Raw genomic sequence first — 20,929 nt, forward strand, 5'->3', positions numbered from 1 at the left:
TATACACCTGCGCCTATACGCCCTCCCCTATAGCTGCTTATCACCCCCTATAGCCCCTATACGCCCTCCCCTGTAGCTCCTATAGCCCCCATACACCCTGATAGCCCCTATATGCCCTCCCCTATAGCTGCTCATCACCCCCTGTAGCCCCCATACACCCTCCCCTATAGCTGCTCATCACCCCCTATACCCCCATATGCCCTCCCCTATAGCCCCCATACTCCCTCCCCTGTAGCCCCTATAGTCGCCATATACCCTCCTCTATAGCCCCCTATGCCCTCCCCTGTAGCTCCTATGGCCACTATACACCCTCCCCTATAGCCGCTCATCACCCCCTATAGCCGCTCATCACCCCCTATACCCCCATACGCCCTCCCCTATAGCCCCCGTACTCCCTCCCCTGTAGCTCCTATAGCCCCCATATGCCCTCCCCTGTAACCTCTATAGCCCCCACACTCCCCTATAGCCCCTATAACCTCCTTACACCTGCCCCTATAGCCCCCATACGCCCTCCCCTGTAGCCCATATAGCCCCCATACGCCCTCCCCTATAGCCCCTATAGTCTCCATACTCCCTCCCCTGTAGCCCCCATACTCCCTCCCCTATAGCCCCCTTACATCCTCCCCTATAGCCCCCATACACCCTCCCCTATAGCCCCCATACACCCTCCCCTGTAGCCCCCATAATCCCTCCCCTATAGCGCCCTTACACCCCCCCCATAGCCCCCATATGCCCTCCCCTGTAGCCCCTATAGCCCTCATACACTCTCCCCCGTAGCCCCTATAGCCCCCATACTCCCTCCCCCATAGCCCCTATAGCTCCCATGCACCCTCCCCCATAGCCCCTATAGCCCCCATACTCCCTCCCCTATAGCCCCCATAGTCCCTCCCCTATAGCCCCCATACTCCCTCCCCTGTAGCCCCTATAGCCCCCATACTCCCTCCCCCATAGCCCCCATAGTCCCTCCCCCATAGCCCCTATAGCCCCCATACTCCCTCCCCCATAGCCCCTATAGCCCCCATACTCCCTTCCCTATAGCCCCCATGCACCCTCCCCCATAGCCCCCATAGTCCCTCCCCCATAGCCCCTATAGCCCCCATACTCCCTCCCCTATAGCCCCCATGCACCCTCCCCCATAGCCCCCATAGCCCCCATAGTCCCTCCCCCATAGCCCCTATAGCCCCCATACTCCCTCCCCTATAGCCCCCATGCACCCTCCCCCATAGCCCCTATAGCCCCCATAGTCCCTCCCCCATAGCCCCTATAGCCCCCATACTCCCTCCCCTATAGCCCCCATGCACCCTCCCCCATAGCCACTATAGCCCCCATACTCCCTCCCCCATAGCCCCCATAGCCCCCATAGTCCCTCCCCCATAGCCCCTATAGCCCCCATGCACCCTCCCCCATAGCCCCTATAGCCCCCATACTCCCTCCCCTATAGCCCCCATGCACCCTCCCCCATAGCCACTATAGCCCCCATACTCCCTCCCCCATAGCCCCTATAGCCCCCATACTCCCTCCCCTGTAGCCCCTATAGCCCCCATACTCCCTCCCCCATAGCCCCCATAGTCCCTCCCCCATAGCCCCTATAGCCCCCATACTCCCTCCCCCATAGCCCCTATAGCCCCCATACTCCCTTCCCTATAGCCCCCATGCACCCTCCCCCATAGCCCCCATAGTCCCTCCCCCATAGCCCCTATAGCCCCCATACTCCCTCCCCTATAGCCCCCATGCACCCTCCCCCATAGCCCCCATAGCCCCCATAGTCCCTCCCCCATAGCCCCTATAGCCCCCATACTCCCTCCCCTATAGCCCCCATGCACCCTCCCCCATAGCCCCTATAGCCCCCATAGTCCCTCCCCCATAGCCCCTATAGCCCCCATACTCCCTCCCCTATAGCCCCCATGCACCCTCCCCCATAGCCACTATAGCCCCCATACTCCCTCCCCCATAGCCCCCATAGCCCCCATAGTCCCTCCCCCATAGCCCCTATAGCCCCCATGCACCCTCCCCCATAGCCCCTATAGCCCCCATACTCCCTCCCCTATAGCCCCCATGCACCCTCCCCCATAGCCACTATAGCCCCCATAGTCCCTCCCCCATAGCCCCTATAGCCCCCATACTCCCTCCCCTATAGCCCCCATGCACCCTCCCCCATAGCCACTATAGCCCCCATAGTCCCTCCCCCATAGCCCCTATAGCCCCCATACTCCCTCCCCTATAGCCCCCATGCACCCTCCCCCATAGCCCCTATAGCCCCCATAGTCCCTCCCCCATAGCCCCTATAGCCCCCATACTCCCTCCCCTATAGCCCCCATGCACCCTCCCCTGTAGCCCCCGCCCCCTTGGCCCCGCCCGCGCCCCCCGCCCCCGTTCCGCGCATGCGCGCTGCGCCCCGCCCATCCCGCCGGCCGCGTCCCCAGCAGGTACCGGGGGGGGGGGGGGGGACGGACACGGGGGCGGGGGGACGCGACGGGACCGGCCCCGGCCCCGGGACTCCCCCCCCCCGCCCCCGGCCCCGCACCGCGGCCGCCACCCCTATCCCGGCCCCGGAGCATCCCCGGGCCCGGCCCGGCCCCGGCCCCCAGCCCCGGCCGGGCCCCAGCGCGGTGTCCCCCTCCCCGCGGTGTCCCCGCCGGTGTCCCCTCCCGTGTCCCCCTCCCCATCCCTCACCCCCGCCGGTGCCCCCATCCCGGTACCGCATCCCCGTTCGCATCCTGGTACCTCGGGCCCAGCCGCATCCTGGTCCCCATCCCAGGATCCCCATCCTCATCCCAGTACCTCCATCCCAGTATACTCATCCGCATCCCAGTATGCCAGCACCAGTACTGCCATCCCTATCCCAGTATCCCTATCACCGTATTCCCATCCCATCCCCATCCCAGTATCCCCACCCTCATCCCAGTATCCCCATCCTCATCCCAGTATCTCCAACCCGTATCCCCATCCCCGTACTCCAATTCACATCCCAGTATCCCCATCCCAATACAGCCATCCTCATCCCAGTATCCCCACACCAGTACCACCATCCCTATCCCAGCATCCCTATCCCAGTATTCCCATCCCCAACCCTGTCCCCATCCCAGTATCCCCCTCCCAGTACTCCCGCGTCCATCCCAGTAGCCCCATCCCAGTATCCCAGTCCCAGTATCCCCACCCCCATCCCAGTATCCCCACATCAGTACTCCCATCCTCATCCCAGTAGCCCCATCTCAGTATCCCAATCCCCATCCCAGTATCCCTATCCCAGTACTCCCACCCTATCCCAGCATTCCCATCCCAGTAGCCCCATCCCAGTATCCCATCCCCATCCCAGTATCCCATCCCAGTAGCCCCATCCCAGTATTCCATCCCCATCCCAGTAGCCCCATCCCAGTATCCCACTCCCATCACAGCATCCCCATCCCAGCATTCCCATCCCAGTAGCCCCATCCCAGTACTCCCATCCCCATCCCAGTAGCCCCACCCCTGTATCTCCATTCCAGTTTCCCTATCCCAGTATCCCAATCCCCACCCCAGTATCCCATCCCCATCCCGGTATTCCTATCGCAGCACTCCCATCCCCATCCCAGTATCCCGCTCCCATCCCACTATCCCCATTCCAGTTTCCCTATCCCAGTATCCCCGTCCCAGCATTCCCATCCCAGTATCCCCATCCCAGTATCCCGCTCCCATCCCAGTATCCCCATCCCAGTATCCCTATCCCAGTACTCCCAACCCCATCCCAGTATCCCCATCCCAGTACTCCCATCCCCATCCCAGTATCCCGCTCCCATCCCAGTATCCCCATCCCAGTATCCCCATCCCCATCCCAGTATCCCCATCCCAGTACTCCCATCCCCATCCCAGTATCCCGCTCCCATCCCAGTAGCCCCATCCCAGCATCCCCATCCCAGCATTCCCATCCCGGTAGCCCCATCCCAGTATCCCAATCCCCATCCCAGTATCCCTATCCCAGTACTCCCACCCTATCCCAGCATTCCCATCCCAGTAGCCCCATCCCAGTATCCCATCTCAGTATCCCCATCCCAGTATCCCTATCCCAGCACTCCCACCCCCATCCCAGTATCCCCATCCCAGTATCCCACTCCCATCACAGCATCCCCATCCCAGTACTCCCATCCCCATCCCAGTATCCCGCTCCCATCCCAGTATCCCCATCCCAGTATCCCCATCCCCGTCCCAGTATCCCCATCCCAGCACTCCTATCCCCATCGCAGCCCCCCCGCCGCCCCCATTCCCCCCTGCCCCCCCCATGGTGCGGGGGTGGGGGGGTTGGGGTTGGCGGGGGTGGTCGTCCCCGGGCGCCTCCCCCCCCCTCCCTCCGCCCCCCCTCCCCCCCCCGCTGACACCCCTCCCCCCAGGCGTCGCCATGACGCAGGAGCGCGAGGGGGACCCCCCTGCGGGGGGGGCGCCGCCCCCCGACCCCCCCAGCCCGGCCCCGGAGCGCCGCAAGAAGCCGGTGGTTCACCCCGCCGCCCCCGCGCCCCTGCCCAAGGACTACGGTGAGACCCCCCCCCCGCTCCCCACGGGGACCCCCAACCCCGGGCAGGGGGGGGGGAGCCCGGCGGGGACTCTCTGGTGGCTGATACAGGGTTGAGCCCCCCCGGGGGCGTCCCCACCCCTCCGTAGCAGAGGGACACCCCCCCCCCCCAGTTTGAAGACAGGGATCCCCCCCCAGGGGCACCGGAGACCCCTTGGGGACAGGGAACACCCCCTCCCCCCCCAAAAAAAAAAAAGCTGGGGGGGGGCTGGGTTGGGGACACCGCAGCGGGGATTCTGTAGTGGCTGCTATGGGGTTGGGCAATGTGGGGGAGCTGACACCCCACCCCACCCCCCCCTCCTCTGGGGACAGGGACCCTCCCCCGCAAAGGGACGTGTGGCAGAGGGTCCCAAGAGGGAATCCTGGGGATTCTCCAATGGCTGCTATGGGGCTGTGCGTCACTCTGGGGACAGTGACGCCGCCCCCGTGGGGACGGCATCCCCCCACGGGGACAGAGACACCCACATCCCCTTGTCACAGAGGCTCCCCCCATGGCAAGGGACCCCCCACAGAGCTCTAGGGAGGGCACTGGGAGGTCACTGGGAGCACTGGGAGGGGAACTGGGGGGGGTCTGGGAGCATTAGGAGGGTACTGGGAGGTCACTGGGAGCACTGGGAGGGGAACTGGGGGGGTCTGGGAGCATTAGGAGGGCACTGGGAGGTCACTGGGAGCACTGGGAGGGGAACTGGGGGGGTCTGGGAGCATTAGGAAGGTACTGGGAGGTCACTGGGAGCACTGGGAGGGGAACTGGGGGGGGTCTGGGAGCATTAGGAGGGTACTGGGAGGTCACTGGGAGCACTGGGAGGGGAACTGGGGGGGTCTGGGGCCCCAAGCGGGGATTCTCTGATGGCTGATACGGGGTTGTGCACCGTGGAGTGCCTCTCCGCGCCCCCCTCTTGTGTCCCTTTGTGTCTCCCTCCGTGTCCCCCTCCTTGTCCCTGTCCGTGTCCGTCGTCCCCCCCCCTCAGCTTTCACCTTCTTCGACCCGAACGACGCGGCGTGCCGGGAGATCCTGCTGGACCCCCGCACCACCGTGCCCCAGCTCTTCGCCATCCTGCGCCAGTGGGTGCCCCAAGTGCAGCACAACGTCGACGTCATCGGCAATGAGGTGGCGGGGGGTGGGGGGCAGCGAGGGTGCTGGGAGGGCACTGGGAGCACTGGGAAGGGAAGTGGGGAGGACTGGGAGCACCGGGAGGGCACTGGGAGGTCACTGGGAGCACCGGGAGGGGAACTGGGGAGGACTGGGAGCACTGGGAGGGTACTGGGGGGTCACTGGGGGCACCGGGAGGGGAACTGGGGGGGTTTGGGAGCCCTAGGGAGGGTACTGGGAGGTCACTGGGAGCACTGGGAGGGGAACTGGGGGAGTCTGAGAGCTCTAGGGCGGGTACTGGGAGGTTACTGGGATGTCACTGGGAGCACCGGGAGGGGAACTGGGGAGGACTGGGAGCTCTAGGGAGGGTACTGGGAGGTTACTGGGATGTCACTGGGAGCACCAGGAGGGGAACTGGGGAGGACTGGGAGCTCTAGGGAGGGTACTGGGAGGTCACTGGGAGCACCGGGAGGGGAACTGGGGGCATCTGGGAGCACTGGGAGGGGAACTGGGGAGGACTGGGAGCTCTAGGGAGGGCACTGGGAGGTCACTGGGAGCACTGGGAGGGGAACTGGGGAGGACTGGGAGCTGTAGGGAGGGCATTGGGAGGTCACTGGGAGCACTGGGAGGGGAACTGGGGAGGAGTGGGAGCTCTAGGGAGGGTACTGGGAGGTCACTGGGAGCACTGGGAGGGGAACTGGGGAGGACTGGCAGCACTGGGAGGGTACTGGGAGGGTACTGGGAGGGCACTGGGAGCACCGGGGAGGTGACTGAGTGCCCCAGGGGAGTTACTGGGGGTGACGGGGGGAGGGGCACTGGTGGGAACTGGTGTGTAACTGGTGGTACTGGGCAGATCCTGCGCCGTGGCTGCCACGTGAATGACCGGGACGGGCTGACGGACATGACGCTGCTGCACTACGCCTGCAAGGCCGGCGCCCACGGCGTGGGTGGGTGTCCCCATGTCCCCAGGGTCCCCACGTCCCCGGCACCCTCCAGTCCCACTGCCCCCACATCCCCAATCCCAGTGTCCCCATGGTGGCAGTGGCCCAATGTCCCCAATGTCCCCAGCGTCTCCAGTCCCACTGTCCCCACGTCCCCGGTATCCCCGGTCCCGATGTCCCCACGTCCCCCGTGTCCCCATGTCCCCAGTATTCCCAGTCCCACCATTCCCACACCCCCAGTGTCCCCACGTCCCCAGTGTCCCCAGTCCCGATGTCCCCACATCCCGTGTCCCCACGTCCCCGGTATCCCCGGTCCCGATGTCCCCACGTCCCCAGTGTCCCCACGTCCCCAGTATTCCCAGTCCCACCATTCCCACACCCCCAATGTCCCCACGTCCCCAGTGTCCCCAGTCCCGATGTCCCCACATCCCGTGTCCCCACGTCCCCGGTATCCCCAGTCCCGATGTCCCCACGTCCCCAGTGTCCCCACGTCCCCAGTATTCCCAGTCCCACCATTCCCACACCCCCAGTGTCCCCATGTCCCCAGTGTCCCCCGTCCCGATGTCCCCATGTCCCCAGCGTCCCCACGTCCCCAGTATCCCCAGTCCCGATGTCCCCATGTCCCCAGCGTCCCCACTTCCCCAGTATCCCCAGTCCCGATGTCCCCACATCCCCAGCGTCCCCACGTCCCCAGTGTCCCCAGTCCCAATGTCCCCACATCCCCAGCATCCCTGTGTCCCCAGTATCCCTGGTCCCGATGTCCCCACGTCCCCGGTGTCCCCAGTCCCGATGTCCCCATGTCCCCAGTGTCCCCATGTCCCCGGTATCCCCAGTCCTGATGTCCCCATGTCCCCAGCGTCCCCACGTCCCCAGTATCCCCAGTCCCGATGTCCCCACATCCCCAGCGTCCCTGTGTCCCCAGTATCCCCAGTCCCACCATTCCCACGTCCCCAGCGTCCCCACGTCCCCGGTGTCCCCAGTCCCGATGTCCCCACAACCCCAGTGTCCCCGTGTCCCCAGTATCCCTGGTCCCAATGTCCCCACGTCCCCAGTGTCCCCACGTCCCCAGTATTCCCAGTCCCACCATTCCCATGTCCCCAGTGTCCCCATGTCCCCGGTATCCCCAGTCCTGATGTCCCCATGTCCCCAGCGTCCCCACGTCCCCGGTGTCCCCCGTCCCGATGTCCCCATGTCCCCAGTGTCCCCGTGTCCCCAGTATTCCCAGTCCCACCATTCCCACATCCCCAGTGTCCCCACGTCCCTGGTGTCCCCAGTCCCGATGCCCCGATGTCCCCACGTCCCCAGCGTCCCCACGTCCCCAGTGTCCCCCGTCCCGATGTCCCCACATCCCCAGCGTCCCTGTGTCCCCAGTATCCCCAGTCCCAATGTCCCCACGTCCCCAGTATCCCCAGTCCCGATGTCCCCACATCCTCAGCGTCCCTGTGTCCCCAGTATCCCCAGTCCCGATGTCCCCACACCCCCAGCGTCCCCACGTCCCCACCACCCCCAGTTGCGGCGCCCCCCCGGGCAGTGCCGTCCCCGTGGTGGGTGCCCCCTGGGCGACGTCCCCGTCCCCACGCCGGGTGTCCCTGCCGCAGGGGACCCGGCGGCGGCCGTGCGCCTCTCGACGCGGCTGCTGGCGCTGGGGGGGGACGTGACGCTGCGCAGCCGCTGGACCCACATGAACGCCCTCCATTACGCCGCCTACTTCGACGTCCCCGAGCTCATCCGCACCCTCCTGCGGGCGGCGGCCCCCCGAGGTGAGGGGCATCCTGGCGCGGGGTCAGGTCAGGGGCCACCGCAGTCCCCCGGGTGGAGGATGCCGGTGTCCCCAGGGGCAGGGCGTCGGGGTCCTCAGAGGGAAGGGTGTCGGAGTCCCTGGGGGCTGCGCGTTGGGGTCGCCAGCGGATGAGGACACTGGGGTCTGTGGGGAGAGGGACACCGGGGTCCCAGGGACGCGGGACATTGGGGTCCCTTGGGGGCAGGACTTTGGGGTCCAGGGGGATAAAGACACCGGGATCCCTGGAGGGAAGAACCTGGAGGAAAGAGCATTGGGGTCCCCTGGGGAGCAGGACACTGGGGTCCCCTGGGGTAAAGGGACATTGACGTCCCCAGGGGCAGGACACCGGGGTTCGTGGATGGAAGGACACTGGGGTCCCCTGGGGTAAAGGGACATTGACGTCCCCAGGGGCAGGACACTGGGGTCCCCTAGAGCAGGACACTGGGGTCCCCTGGGGTAAAGGGACATTGATGTCCCCAGGGGCAGGACACTGGGGTTCATGGATGGAAGGACACTGGGGTCCCCTGGAGCAGGACACCGGGGTCCCCTGGAGTAAAGGGACATTGACGTCCCCAGGGGCAGGACACTGGGGTCCCCTAGAGCAGGACACTGGGGTCCCCTGGGGTAAAGGGACACTGATGTCCCCTGGAGCAGGACACTGGGGTCCCTGGAGGGTGGGACATTGATGTCCCCAGGGGCAGGACACTGGGGTTCATGGATGGAAGGACACTGGGGTCCCCTGGAGCAGGACACCGGGGTCCCCTGGAGTAAAGGGACATTGACGTCCCCAGGGGCAGGACACTGGGGTCCCCTAGAGCAGGACACTGGGGTCCCCTGGGGTAAAGGGACACTGATGTCCCCTGGAGCAGGACACTGGGGTCCCTGGAGGGTGGGACATGGATGTCCCCAGGGGCAGGACACCGGGGTTCGTGGATGGAAGGACACCGGGGTCCCCGGGGGTAGAGGGACAGCGGGTTCCCCAGGGGCAGGACACCGGCATCCCCTGGGTGGGGGGCAGGACAGCGGGGGGGCCGGGCGGCGGGTGGCCGTGCCGTGCCTCAGTTTCCCCCCGCAGTGCTGCACTCGACCTGCAGCGACTTCAGCCACGGGACGGCCCTGCACATCGCCGCCTCCAACCTCTGCCTGGGCGCCGTGCGCTGCCTGCTGGAGCACGGGGCCGACCCGGCCCTCCGGGTACCTGGGGGGGGGTCCGGGGGGGTGGGGATTGGGGGGATGGGGAGGGGTTGGGGCGTTGGCGGGGGGCGGGGATTGGGGAGAATGAGGGGAACTGGGGGGTACTGGAGGGTATTGGGAGGGGGTGGGGGGCGCTGGGGCGGTTGGGGGACTGGGAGCTGGGGGGGGGGGTTGGGGGTGTCACAGGGGGTTGGGGGGCATTGGGAGGGGCTGGGGGGCGCTTGGGGTGTTGGGGGGCTGGGGGTAGTAGGGGGTATTGAGGGGTGTTGGGGGATTGGGATACTGGGGGGCACTGGGGGGGTCGGGGTACGGGGGGATTAAAGGGTGTTGGGAGACTGGGGGGCACTGGGGGGGTCGGGGTATGGGGGGAATTGGGGGGATTGAAGGGTGTTGGGGGGGATCGGGGTACTGGGGGGCACTGGGGGGCACTTGGGGGGGTCGGGGTACGGGAGGGATGGGGGGATTGAAGGGTGTTGGGGGATTGGGGTACTGGGGGGCACTGGGGGGGTCGGGGTATGGGGGGGATTGGGGGTATTGAAGGGTGTTGGGGGGATCGGGGTACTGGGGGGTAGTGGGAGGGGTTGGGGGATTGGGGGTGTAACGAGGTATTGGGGGGTGTTGGGGGTTATTGGGGTGTATCAGGAGGGATTGGGGTACTGGGGGGGCGTGGGAGGGGGGAACCAGGAGGGCCTGGGGTACTGGGGAGTGTTGGGGTATACTGGGAGGGATTGGGGTACTGGGGGGTATTAAGAGGGGGTGGGGGGGGGATTGGGGTATTAGGGCTACGGAGGGACGGAGGCTTTGGGGGGCGATTGGGGGTACTGGGGTGTCAGGTACTGGGGTACTGAGGGGTATTGGGGCGATTGGGGGGTACTGGGGTATCAGGCACTGGGGTACTGGGGGGTTTGAGGGTACTGGGGTATCAGGTACTGGGGTACTGGGGTGATTTGGGGATACTGGGGTGATTGGGGGGTACTGGGGTATCAGGCACTGGGGTACTGAGGGGTACTGGGGCGATTGGGGGGTACTGGGGTATCAGGCACTGGGGTACTGGGGTGATTTGGGGGTACTGGGGTATCAGGCACTGGGGTACTGGGGGGTACTGGGGTGGTTTGGGGGTACTGGGGTATCAGGTACTGGGGTACTGGGGTGATTGGGGGGTACTGGGGTGATTGGGGGGTACTGGGGTATCAGGCACTGGGGTACTGAGGGGTACTGGGGCGATTGGGGGGTACTGGGGTATCAGGCACTGGGGTACTGGGGTGATTTGGGGGTACTGGGGTATCAGGCACTGGGGTACTGGGGGGTACTGGGGTGGTTTGGGGGTACTGGGGTATCAGGTACTGGGGTACTGGGGTGATTGGGGGGTACTGGGGTGATTGGGGGGTATTGGGTTATCAGGTACTGGGGTACTGGGGTGATTTGGGGGTACTGGGGTATCAGGCACTGGGGTACTGGGGCTGTTGGGTAGGGTTGAGGGGTCCTGGGGGGTGTAGGGAGGGATTGGGGGGTGCCAAGGGGTGTCAGAGCTATCGGGGGTCCGGAGAGTCCACGCGCAGCCCCCCCAGGGGTTGTCGGGGTGCCCTCCAACCCTCCACCCCCCCCCATTAGAACAGCAAGGGTCAGGTGGCGGCCGAGGTGGTGCCGGACCCCACGGACATGGCGCTGGACAAGGCGGAGGCGGCGCTGGCGGCGCGGGAGCTGCGGCGGCTGCTGCTGGACGCGGTGCCCCTCAGCTGCAGCCTCCCCCGCGTCACCCTCCCCAACTACGACAACCTGCCCGGCAACCTCATGCTGCTCTGCCTCGGCCTCCAGCTGGGCGACCGCGTCCGCATCGACGGCGGGAAGGTGGGGGGGACGCGGGGCGGCGGGGGGGCAGGGGGGACATGACACCCCCCCCGGCAGCACCCCGCGACGGTGCGCAGGCGAGCGCCCGTGCAGCCGCGGGATGCTCTGGGTGGGGATGCCGGGGGGCCACGGGGGGGAAAACTGGGGTGAAAGGAGGGTTTTGGGGTGAATAATGGGGTTTGGGGGGACACAGAGGGGGTATAGAGGGGGTTTGGGGGTGAGTAGAGGGGGTTTGGGGGGGTCTGGGAATCCCAGGGGGCACAAGAAGCACCTGTGCAGCCATGGGATGCTCCGGGTGGGGATGCTGGGGGGGCACGGGGGGGAAAACTGGGGTGAAAGGAGGGTTTGGGAGTGAATAATGGCGTTTTGGGGTGAATAATGGGGTTTGGGGGGACACAGAGGGGGTATAGAGGGGGTTTGGGGGGGTCTGGGAATCCCAGGGGGCGCAAGAAGCACCTGTGCAGGGAAGGTGGGGGGACGCGGGGCAGCGGGGGGTGGGGGGGACACGACACGATGGGGCGCAGGCGAGCGCCCGTGCAGCCGCGGGATGCTCCGGGTGGGGATGCCGGGGGGGCACGGGGGGGGAAAACTGGAGTGAAAGGAGGGTTTTGGGGTGAATAGTGGCATTTTGGGGTGAATAATGGGGTTTGGGCAGACACAGAGGGGGTATAGAGGGGGTTTGGGGGTGCGTAGAGGGGGTTTGGGGGGGTCTGGGAATCCCAGGGAGCGCAAGAAGCACCTGTGCAGCCATGGGATGCTCGGGGGGAGGCACGGGGTGGAAAACTGGGGTGAAAGGAGGGTTTTGGGGTGAATAGTGGCGTTTTGGGGTGAATAATGGGGTTTGGGGGTGTACAGAGGGGTTTTGGGGGGGTCTGGGAGTCCCAGGGGGCGCGAGAAGCACCTGTGCAGCCGCAGGATGCTCTAGGTGAGGATGCGGGGGGGGGAAACTGGGGTGAAAGGAGGGGGGTTTGGGGTGAATAATGGGGTTTTGGGGGACACGGAGGGGGTTTGGGGGGGTCTGGGAGTCCCAGGGGGCGCAGGAAGCACCTGTGCGGCTGCGGGATGCTGTGGGTGGGGATGCTGGGGGGGGCTACGGGGGGGAAAATGGGGGCGAAGGGGGGGAGGTGATGGGGGTTTTGGGGCGCAGGGGACACCCAAGGCTGCCGTTTGTCCCCGTCCCTGTCCCCCCCCCCCAGGTGGGGACCCTGCGGTTCTGCGGCACCACGGCCTTCGCCAGCGGGCAGTGGGCGGGGGTGGAGCTGGACGAGCCCGAGGGCAAGAACGACGGCAGCGTGGGGGGGGTCCGCTACTTCATCTGCCCCCCCAAGCAGGGTACGGACCCCTGGGGACCCCAGGGGGGGCGGGGGGGACACGCCTGGGTCCCTTGGGGACACCCCCAGCCACCCGGGTCCCTCAAGGTGTGGCAGGAAACCCCGGGCCCTGGGGCTGGGGGGGTCTTGGGCGGGTTGTCAGCTGTGTCCCCGGGGTGCACCGGGCCATACTGGGGTGTACTGGGCCATACTGGGATGTACTGGCGTATCCAAGCCCATCCCAGTCCGTCTGGATTGTTGGTATGCAGAGTGGTAATGGCCTGTGCTGGTCATTGATGGTCGGTACTGGTCCATACTGGTCACTGATGGTCAGTACTGGTCCATAATGGTCATTGATGGTCGGTACTGGTCCATACTGGTCACTGATGGTTGGTACTGGTCCATAATGGTCATTGATGGTCGGTACTGGTCCATACTGGTCACTGATGGTCCGTACTGGTCCATAATGGTCATTAATGGTCGGTACTGGTCCATACTGGTCACTGATGGTCCGTACTGGTCCATAATGGTCATTGATGGTCCGTACTGGTCCATAATGGTCGGTACTGGTCTGTGCTGGTCAGTACTGGTCCATACTGGTCACTGATGGTCGGTACTGGTCCATAATGGTCATTGATGGTCGGTACTGGTCCATACTGGTCACTGATGGTCGGTACTGGTCCATAATGGTCATTGATGGTCGGTACTGGTCCATACTGGTCACTGATGGTCCGTACTGGTCCATAATGGTCATTGATGGTCGGTACTGGTCCATACTGGTCACTGATGGTCCGTACTGGTCCATAATGGTCATTGATGGTCCGTACTGGTCCATAATGGTCGGTACTGGTCTATGCTGGTCAGTACTGGTCCATACTGGTCACTGATGGTCGGTACTGGTCCATAATGGTCAGTACTGGTCTGTGCTGGTCGGTACTGGTCCATACTGGTCACTGATGGTCGGTACTGGTCCATAATGGTCAGTACTGGTCTGTGCTGGTCAGTACTGGTCCATACTGGTCACTGATGGTCGGTACTGGTCTGTGCTGGTCGGTAAAGGTCCATGATGGTCGGTACTGGTCTGTGCTGGTCAGTACTGGTCCATACTGGTCACTGATGGTCGGTACCGGTCCATACTGGTCACTGATGGTCGGTACTGGTCCATAATGGTCGGTACTGGTCTGTGCTGGTCGGTACTTGTCCGTACTGGTCACTGATGGTCCGTACTGGTCTGTACTGGTCTGTGCTGGTCAGTACTGGTCCATACTGGTCACTGGTGGTCGGTACTGGTCTGCGCTGGTCGGTACTGGTCCATGGTGGTCGGTACTGGTCTGTGCTGGTCAGTACCGGTCCATACTGGTCACTGATGGTCGGTACTGGTCTGTGCTGGTCGGTACTGGTCCATAATGGTCGGTACTGGTCTGTGCTGGTCGGTACTGGTCCGTACTGGTCACTGATGGTCCGTACTGGTCCGTACTGGTCTGTGCTGGTCAGTACTGGTCCATACTGGTCACGGATGGTCCGTACTGGTCCGTACTGGTCACTGATGGTCCGTACTGGTCCATACTGGTCCGTACTGGTCTGTGCTGGTCAGTACTGGTCCATACTGGTCACGTATGGTCCGTACTGGTCCGTACTGGTCACTGATGGTCGGTACTGGTCCATGATGGTTGGTACTGGTCTGTGCTGGTCCGTACTGGTCCATACTGGTCCATGATGGTCCGTACTGGTCTGTGCTGGTCGGTACTGGTCCGTACTGGTCACTGATGGTCCGTACTGGTCCGTACTGGTCCATACTGGTCCATGATGGTCCGTACTGGTCTGTGCTGGTCGGTACTGGTCCGTACTGGTCACTGATGGTCCGTACTGGTCCATACTGGTCCATGATGGTCCATACTGGTCTGTGCTGGTCGGTACTGGTCCGTACTGGTCACTGATGGTCTGTACTGGTCCGTACTGGTCCGTACTGGTCTGACGCCCCCTCCCTGCAGGCGTCTTCGCCTCCGTCTCCAAGATCTCCAAGGCGGAGGAGCAGCCCCCGGCGCCGTCCCCCCCCCGCAGCCCCCCGGGACCCCCGGCCCCCGCCCCCCCCAAGGCCCGCAAGGACAAGAGAGGTACGGCCGGGCCCCCCGGGGGTGGGCGGGGCCTGGCGGGGCGGGGCCGGGCTGGAGGTGACGTATCCCCCCGGCCCCGCCCCTGCCTGGCTCGCGGGGGCGGGGCCTGGGGGAGGGCGGGGCTGTGATTGGCAGGGGGTGTGGGTGGGGGCGTGGTCTGCACGACGTGCCCGGGGCGGGGGGAGGGCGGGGGGGCGTGGCCACCGCCGCGCCCCGGGAGAGGAGCAGGGGGGTGGGCGTGGCAGGGGCGTGGCCTCTGATGGGCGTGTCCGGCCTGACCCCGCCCCCGCAGCGCCCCGGAAGCGGGGCGGGGCTTGGCTGGACCGGGAGGGGCGACGCGTGGCCCCGGGGGACGCGGTGCTGGTGGCCGGACAGCGCCCGGGACGGGCCCGGTTCTACGGGCGCACCGACTTCGCCCCCGGTGAGACCCCCGCTCTGTGGGACCCACCCCCCACCGGGGACAGCCCCCCCTTCCCCCCCCCTCCCCCCCCCCCCCCGCATTGGGACCCCCCCTGGGCTGGGACTTCCTCCACTGGGACCTCCCCCACCCTTGGGACCCCCCCCATGGACCCCCCCTGGGCTGGAACACCCCCCCTACGCCGGGGGATACCTCCCTCCTTTGGGACACCCCCCCCCCCCCCCCCCCCGAATATATCCCACCTTGGGCGCCCCCACCATGGACCCCCCGCCCGCGATGGAACGTTCCCCCCCCCCCCCACCCATGGGACCTCCACTGGGAGCCCGCAATGGGACATTTTCCCCTTGGGACCCTCCCATGGGACGTCCACCCCCTCGGAACCCCCCCAGGGTTGAGACACACACACACACACCCCCCCCCCGCCCCCCCATTGGACCTCCACTGGCGACCCCCCCCTTGGGACCCCCTCCCCCCGGGGCCAAGGCCCCCCCACGGGATGGAACCTCCACTGGGATTGTCCCCGTGGGACATCCCCCCCCCCCCCCCCGACCTCGGGACCCCAGGACTCCCCCCATGGGACCCCCCCCATTGGGACACCCTCCAGTGTCCCCCCCATGTGACACCCCCTCGGTGTCCCCCCCCCCCCCAGGGTACTGGTTCGGGGTGGAGCTGGACTCGGCCGGCGGGAAGCACGACGGGTCGGTGTTCGGGGTGCGGTACTTCTCCTGCCCCCCCAAACACGGCATCTTCGCCCCCCCCTCCCGTGTCCAGAGGTGGGGGACACGGGGACACGGGGTGGGGTGGGGAGACGACACGGGGATGGGGGGATATTGGGGGCGCGTTGGGAGAGGGGGGGTGCGGAGGGAGGTGGGGGGCATTGCGGGGGACGGGGATGGGGGGACACGGGGGGGCCGTGGGGGGGGGGCAGAGTGGACACGGGGTTGGGGGGGGCATCGGGGACACTGGGAGGATGCGGGGAGGGGGGTTGGGTGCAGGGAGGGGGGGACATTGCGGGGGGGCCACAGGGACAGCGGGGTGTGGAGGGGACATGGAGGGGGCGGGGAGGGGACACAGCGAGACATCGGGGACACGGGGGGGGGGTCGGGTCTCTGACCCGTGTGTCCCCCCCACCGGTGACACCCCCCACCCCCCCACCCCCCAGGGTCGGGGGTCCCCGGGAGGAGCCGGGGGACGGCGCCCCCGAAAAGAAGGTGCAGCAGGTCACCGGTGAGTCCTGATTGGCTGCTGGGCAGGGCGGGGCCCTCACGATTGGCTGTCGCGTGGGGCAGGGTGCTGCTGGTTGGCCGGCAGGTGGAGAGCTTGCTGCTGATTGGCTGCTGGGCGGGGTGAGGCGTGGCCGATTGGCTGGCGGGTGGGGCGGGGCCCTCATGATTGGCTGTCGCGTGGGGCGGGGAGCTGATGATTGGCTGTCAGGGCACAGAGCAGCTCATTGGTCGGCGGAGGGGACATCCCCCTGCTGATTGGCTAGCAGGGGCGGGCCAGGCCACTGCTGATTGGCCGGTGAGCTGCCGGGGTTCCCCGCGCCCACTGATTGGCCAATGGGTGGGGAAAGCCGTGCCCTGATTGGCTGGCTATCACGGCGGGGGGTGTGTGTGTGTGTGTGTGTGCGCGCGCTACGACTGTGTCCCCCCCAACGTCCCCTTGTCCCCCCGTGTCCCCACAGTGTCACAGCCCAAGCGCAACTTCCCAGCGGTGCGGACCCCGAAGGACATCACCTCAGAGAGCTCCTTCTCCAGGTGGGGGGCGGGACGTGGGGACACCGCGGGGGGGGTTGGAGGGGGGGGGACACACACATGGGGACACCACAGTGTGTTTCCCCCCCCCCCCCGTGCCCACACTGTTCCCTCTGTCCCCAGGTTACTCTTCTGCTGCTGGTTCCCCTGGATGCTGCGGGCCGAGATGCAGTCCTAACACCCCCCCCCCAACACACACACACCCCCCGCCGCGCTGCCCTCCCCTCCCCCCCCTGCCGCCCCTCCCCCACCCAGTGCCTTGGCCCCTCCCCTGCCCCGGGGAGACTGTGATGTGATGCCCCTTCCCCCCCCACACACACCCCCTCTCCGACCCCCTCCTTGCGCCGGGCCGTTCACTCTGGAACCTACTGATTACAGTGACTGGGGCGGGGGATGGGGGGGGGAGTTGATCCCCTCCCTCCCCCAACGCCTGTTTTAGGCTGTTCACCCTGGAACCTACTGATTACAGTGATGGGGCTTTGGCTGATGCCAGCCCCTTCCCCCAGCTCCTCCCCCCCCCCCCCCACCTTGTTTGGGCTGTTTACTCTGGAAGCTACTGATTACCCTTGTGGGGCTGAGCTGATGCCAGGCCCTCGGACCCCTCCCCCTGGCCCATCCCAGCCCTGTTTTGAGTTGTTTACCCTGGAACCTACTGATGACAGTGGTGGGGTGTTGCCGCTAGCTCCATCCCCCCCTCCCCCAATACTGGACTGTTCACTCTGGAACCTACTGATTCGTTATAGGGCGTTGATGCCAGGCCCACTCCCGGAATATCTCTGCCCCTCCCCCCCACCCCCCAACCTCAATTCCTTCAGGCTGTTCACTCTGGAACCTACTGATTACCTTTGTGAGGAGTCAGCCAATGCCACCCTGCCCTCCCTTTTGAGTCGTTCACTCTGGAACCTACTGACTACAGCTGGGGGAGGAGGGGGGTCGTGCCAGGGCCCTTCCCCAGCCTGTTCCTGAGCCATTAACTCTGGAAACTACTGATTATGCCCTGGGAGGGAGGGGGGGGGTGCGTGGAAAACCGGTTTATACTGGTTTGGTGGATTCTCCAGTGGCTGCTAGTGGGGTTGAGGATGCACACATACACATCCCTCCCCCCCTTCCCCCCCCCCCCCCCCCCCGCCCAAAAAAAGGGACCCAGGCGTCCGGGAGGCGCAGAGGGGGAGGCCCTGGACGCCTGGGCCCGATGGCGTCGTGCTCCCTGCCCCCCCCCCCCCCCCCGCAGTAGCAATAACGTCCCCTCCCCCGCGGTCGTGTGAGTGGCTTTAATGTCCCCCGCCCCCCCCCGCTGCCGCATGGTCCCCCGGACCCGCTTCTGCCACCAATAAACACCTTTGTACGTCCCACGGCTCCGGGGGGGGGAAACTCCAAAGTCGGGTAGGGACATGGCGGGGGGAACGGGACTCCAACGCCGGAGGGGGGCACATGGGGGACCCCCAAACCTGGAGGGGGCGGGGGGGCACATGTGGGGGTGACTCACAGCTGCGGGGGGCGACACCCCAATGCCGGAGGGAGACATGGAGGGGGGCGGGGCGCTGGGACGCGGGGGGGGACACACGGGGACCCCCAAGATGGGCGGGGGGGGTGGTGGGGATACGGGGGGACCTCGGGGCTGGGGGGGGGGGGGCGGGGGACACGCGGCGTCTCCCTCGGGCGGGGCCCCCCCCACCCACGCCCGCCATCGCCGCCATCTTGTTCCGGCGCACCGCGGTGACGTCACACGCGCGACCGGAAAGGCGCTGTCCCTTTCCCCTGGGTGGACACGCCCCTGCCTGGCTCCGCCCCTTCCCTCGGGCAGCAGCGGGCGCCGCACTGCTCGGCCACGCCCCCTCCGCGCTAGGCCACGCCCCCTCCCGCGCTAGGCCACGCCCCCCTCCCGGACGCCTGGGTCCTCGGGCGGGTCCCGCAGTCGCTCCCCGGTCGCCGCCGCCGCCGCTGCCGCCGCAGGTACCGGGACGCCCCCGGGACCCCCCGTTCCCCAACCGGGACCCCCCCGGGACCTTCCGGTCCTTCCTTCCCCCTAACGGCTCGGTGACTCAGCCCCGGCCCCGCCCTGTTCCCGGAAATCCCACCCGGAGGCGGGAGAGGGGGCGTCTATTAGGGCCCGGGGGCACCGTTAAGGGCCCAGGGAGGTCTATAGGGCCCCGGGGGGTCTATAGGGCTGGGGGGATCCATAGGGCCCAAGAGGACCTGTAGGCCCGGGGGGATCTGTAGCACCCAAAGGGCCCTGTAGGACCTATGGATCCCTAGGGGCTGGGAGGATCCTCAGGGCCTGGGCTGTCTATAGGGCTGGGGGATCCATAGGGCCTGGAGGGATCCAATAGGGCCTGAGGGGTCTGTAGGCCCCAAAGGATCTGTAGGGCCCAGGGTATCTATGGGGGCCTGGGGGGATCCACAGGGCCTGGGTCCTGAGAGGATCCACAGAGACCGGGTCTATCTATAGGGATGGGGGATCCGCGGGGCCCAGGGGGACTATAGGGCTGGAGTGATCCATAGGGCCTGGAGCTACCTATAGGGCCTGGGGGCTCCCCAGTTCTGAGGGGGGGGGTGGAGTGTTATCTATAGGGCTGGGGGCTCTGGAGGGCTCTATAGGGGATCCCCCCGGCACCCCCAGTGTTGGGAGGGGCTCATGGGTTTTGGGGAGGCCTATAGACAATGGGGGTCTATAGGGCCTGGGGGTGTCTATAGGGGACCGGGGGGTCTATAGGGGATGGGGGGGGTGTCTGTGGGGCCAGGTGGGGCTATAGGATGCGGAGGAGCCTATAGTGCCTATGGTGTCACCTAACGCTGCTCTCGCCTTCTCTTCCAGCCTCTCCCAGCGCTCCCAGTAACCTCCAGCACCGCCCTCCAGCGCTCCCAGTAACCCCCTCGTCTCCCCCAGCTCTCCCAGTAACCCCCAGTACCGCCCTCCAGCGCTCCCAGTAACCCCCCCAGTGCTGCCAGTGCCCCCCCTTTGTGGGGACCATGTTCCTGGTGAAGGGGCTGCTGGGGGGGGCGGGGGCGGGGGAGGCGGGGGGGGCTCCCCGGGGGCATCGGCTCGGTGCTGGGGGGGCTGCTGAGCGGGGGGGGTGCGGGGGGGCGCGGGGGCGCCGGGGGGGCCATGGGGGTCCTGGGGGGCGTCATCAGCGCCATCAGGTGAGGGGGACCTCGGGGACGTGGCCGGGGGGGGGGGGGGGGCACTGGGGACATGGGGTTAGGGGGACACGGGGGGTATTGGGGACACAGGGGGGCATTGGGGACATGGGGACGTATCCCCAACGATGGGGACGTGGGGCTGGGGGACACGGGGGGGTACTGGGGAAACGGGGGGCATTGGGGACATGGGGACATATCCCCAACGATGGGGACGTGGGGCTGGGGGGACACGGGGATGTGGAGGTGGGGAGGACACAGAGGGACATTGGGGACATGGGGGTCATAGGGGTTGGGGGGGGCATGGGGGGGGCCACGGGGGGGCATTGGGCACACGGGAGGACATTGGGGGTGTGGAGTTGGGGGACACGGGGGACACCAAAGGGACTTTGGGGACACCGAGGACACCGGAGTCATGGGTTTTGGGGGACCACAGGGGGACGTGGGACTGGGGGGACACCGGGGGGGGGGGGGTGTGTGGCCCTGGGGACCAGGGTCACCTCGGGGCGCTCTGACCCCCCCCGGCTCCCCCCCCACCTCCCCCACAGCGAAGCAGCCGCCCAGTATAACCCCGAGCCCCCGGTAAGTGACCTTCCCCCCCCCCCCCGCCCCGATTCTGGGGTTCCCCCGACCCTGGCATCCCCCACCGGGTTTGGGGGGGTCCCCTTGACCCTTTGATCCCCTCCCCCCCCCCAGCCCCCCCGTACCCACATCTCCACGGTGGATGCCAACGAGAGCGAGGAGGTGCGGCAATTCCGGAGGCTCTTTGCCCAGCTGGCGGGGGATGTGAGTGACCGAC

At 66.5% G+C, this 20,929-nt stretch overlaps 1 protein-coding gene and 1 long non-coding RNA gene across 2 annotated transcripts; both read left to right on the forward strand.

Moving 5' to 3' along the window:
- Positions 1–2,381: 2,381 nt before the first annotated feature.
- On the forward strand, positions 2,382–17,172 carry CLIP3 (CAP-Gly domain containing linker protein 3). The gene is made up of 14 exons (XM_074567358.1): positions 2,382–2,426; positions 4,365–4,505; positions 5,512–5,651; positions 6,487–6,580; positions 8,173–8,334; positions 9,430–9,548; positions 11,160–11,396; positions 12,593–12,728; positions 14,698–14,820; positions 15,113–15,241; positions 15,888–16,011; positions 16,401–16,465; positions 16,923–16,995; positions 17,116–17,172. Exons 2-14 carry the CDS (start codon positions 4,373–4,375, stop codon positions 17,168–17,170), a joined length of 1,590 nt encoding a protein of 529 aa, XP_074423459.1. The 5' UTR covers positions 2,382–2,426; positions 4,365–4,372; the 3' UTR covers positions 17,171–17,172.
- A 1,694-nt stretch (positions 17,173–18,866) lies between these two features.
- On the forward strand, positions 18,867–20,925 carry LOC141734952 (uncharacterized). The gene is made up of 4 exons (XR_012584618.1): positions 18,867–18,945; positions 19,808–20,133; positions 20,679–20,712; positions 20,827–20,925. It is a non-coding gene; the product is annotated as an uncharacterized LOC141734952 (long non-coding RNA).
- Positions 20,926–20,929: the final 4 nt, after the last annotated feature.

The sequence above is a fragment of the Larus michahellis genome, chromosome 26 (genome assembly GCF_964199755.1).
Source record: "Larus michahellis chromosome 26, bLarMic1.1, whole genome shotgun sequence".
NCBI classification, from domain to species: Eukaryota; Metazoa; Chordata; class Aves; order Charadriiformes; family Laridae; genus Larus; species Larus michahellis.

Coding starts and splice junctions, on each gene's coding strand:
- CLIP3 (XM_074567358.1), top strand. CDS start 4,373: ATGACGCAGGAGCGCGAGGGGGACCCCCCTGCGGGGGGGGCGCCGCCC. Junction 4,506..5,511: donor GCCCCTGCCCAAGGACTACG/GTGAGACCCCCC, acceptor CCCCCCCCTCAG/CTTTCACCTTCTTCGACCCG. Junction 15,242..15,887: donor GCGCACCGACTTCGCCCCCG/GTGAGACCCCCG, acceptor CCCCCCCCCCAG/GGTACTGGTTCGGGGTGGAG.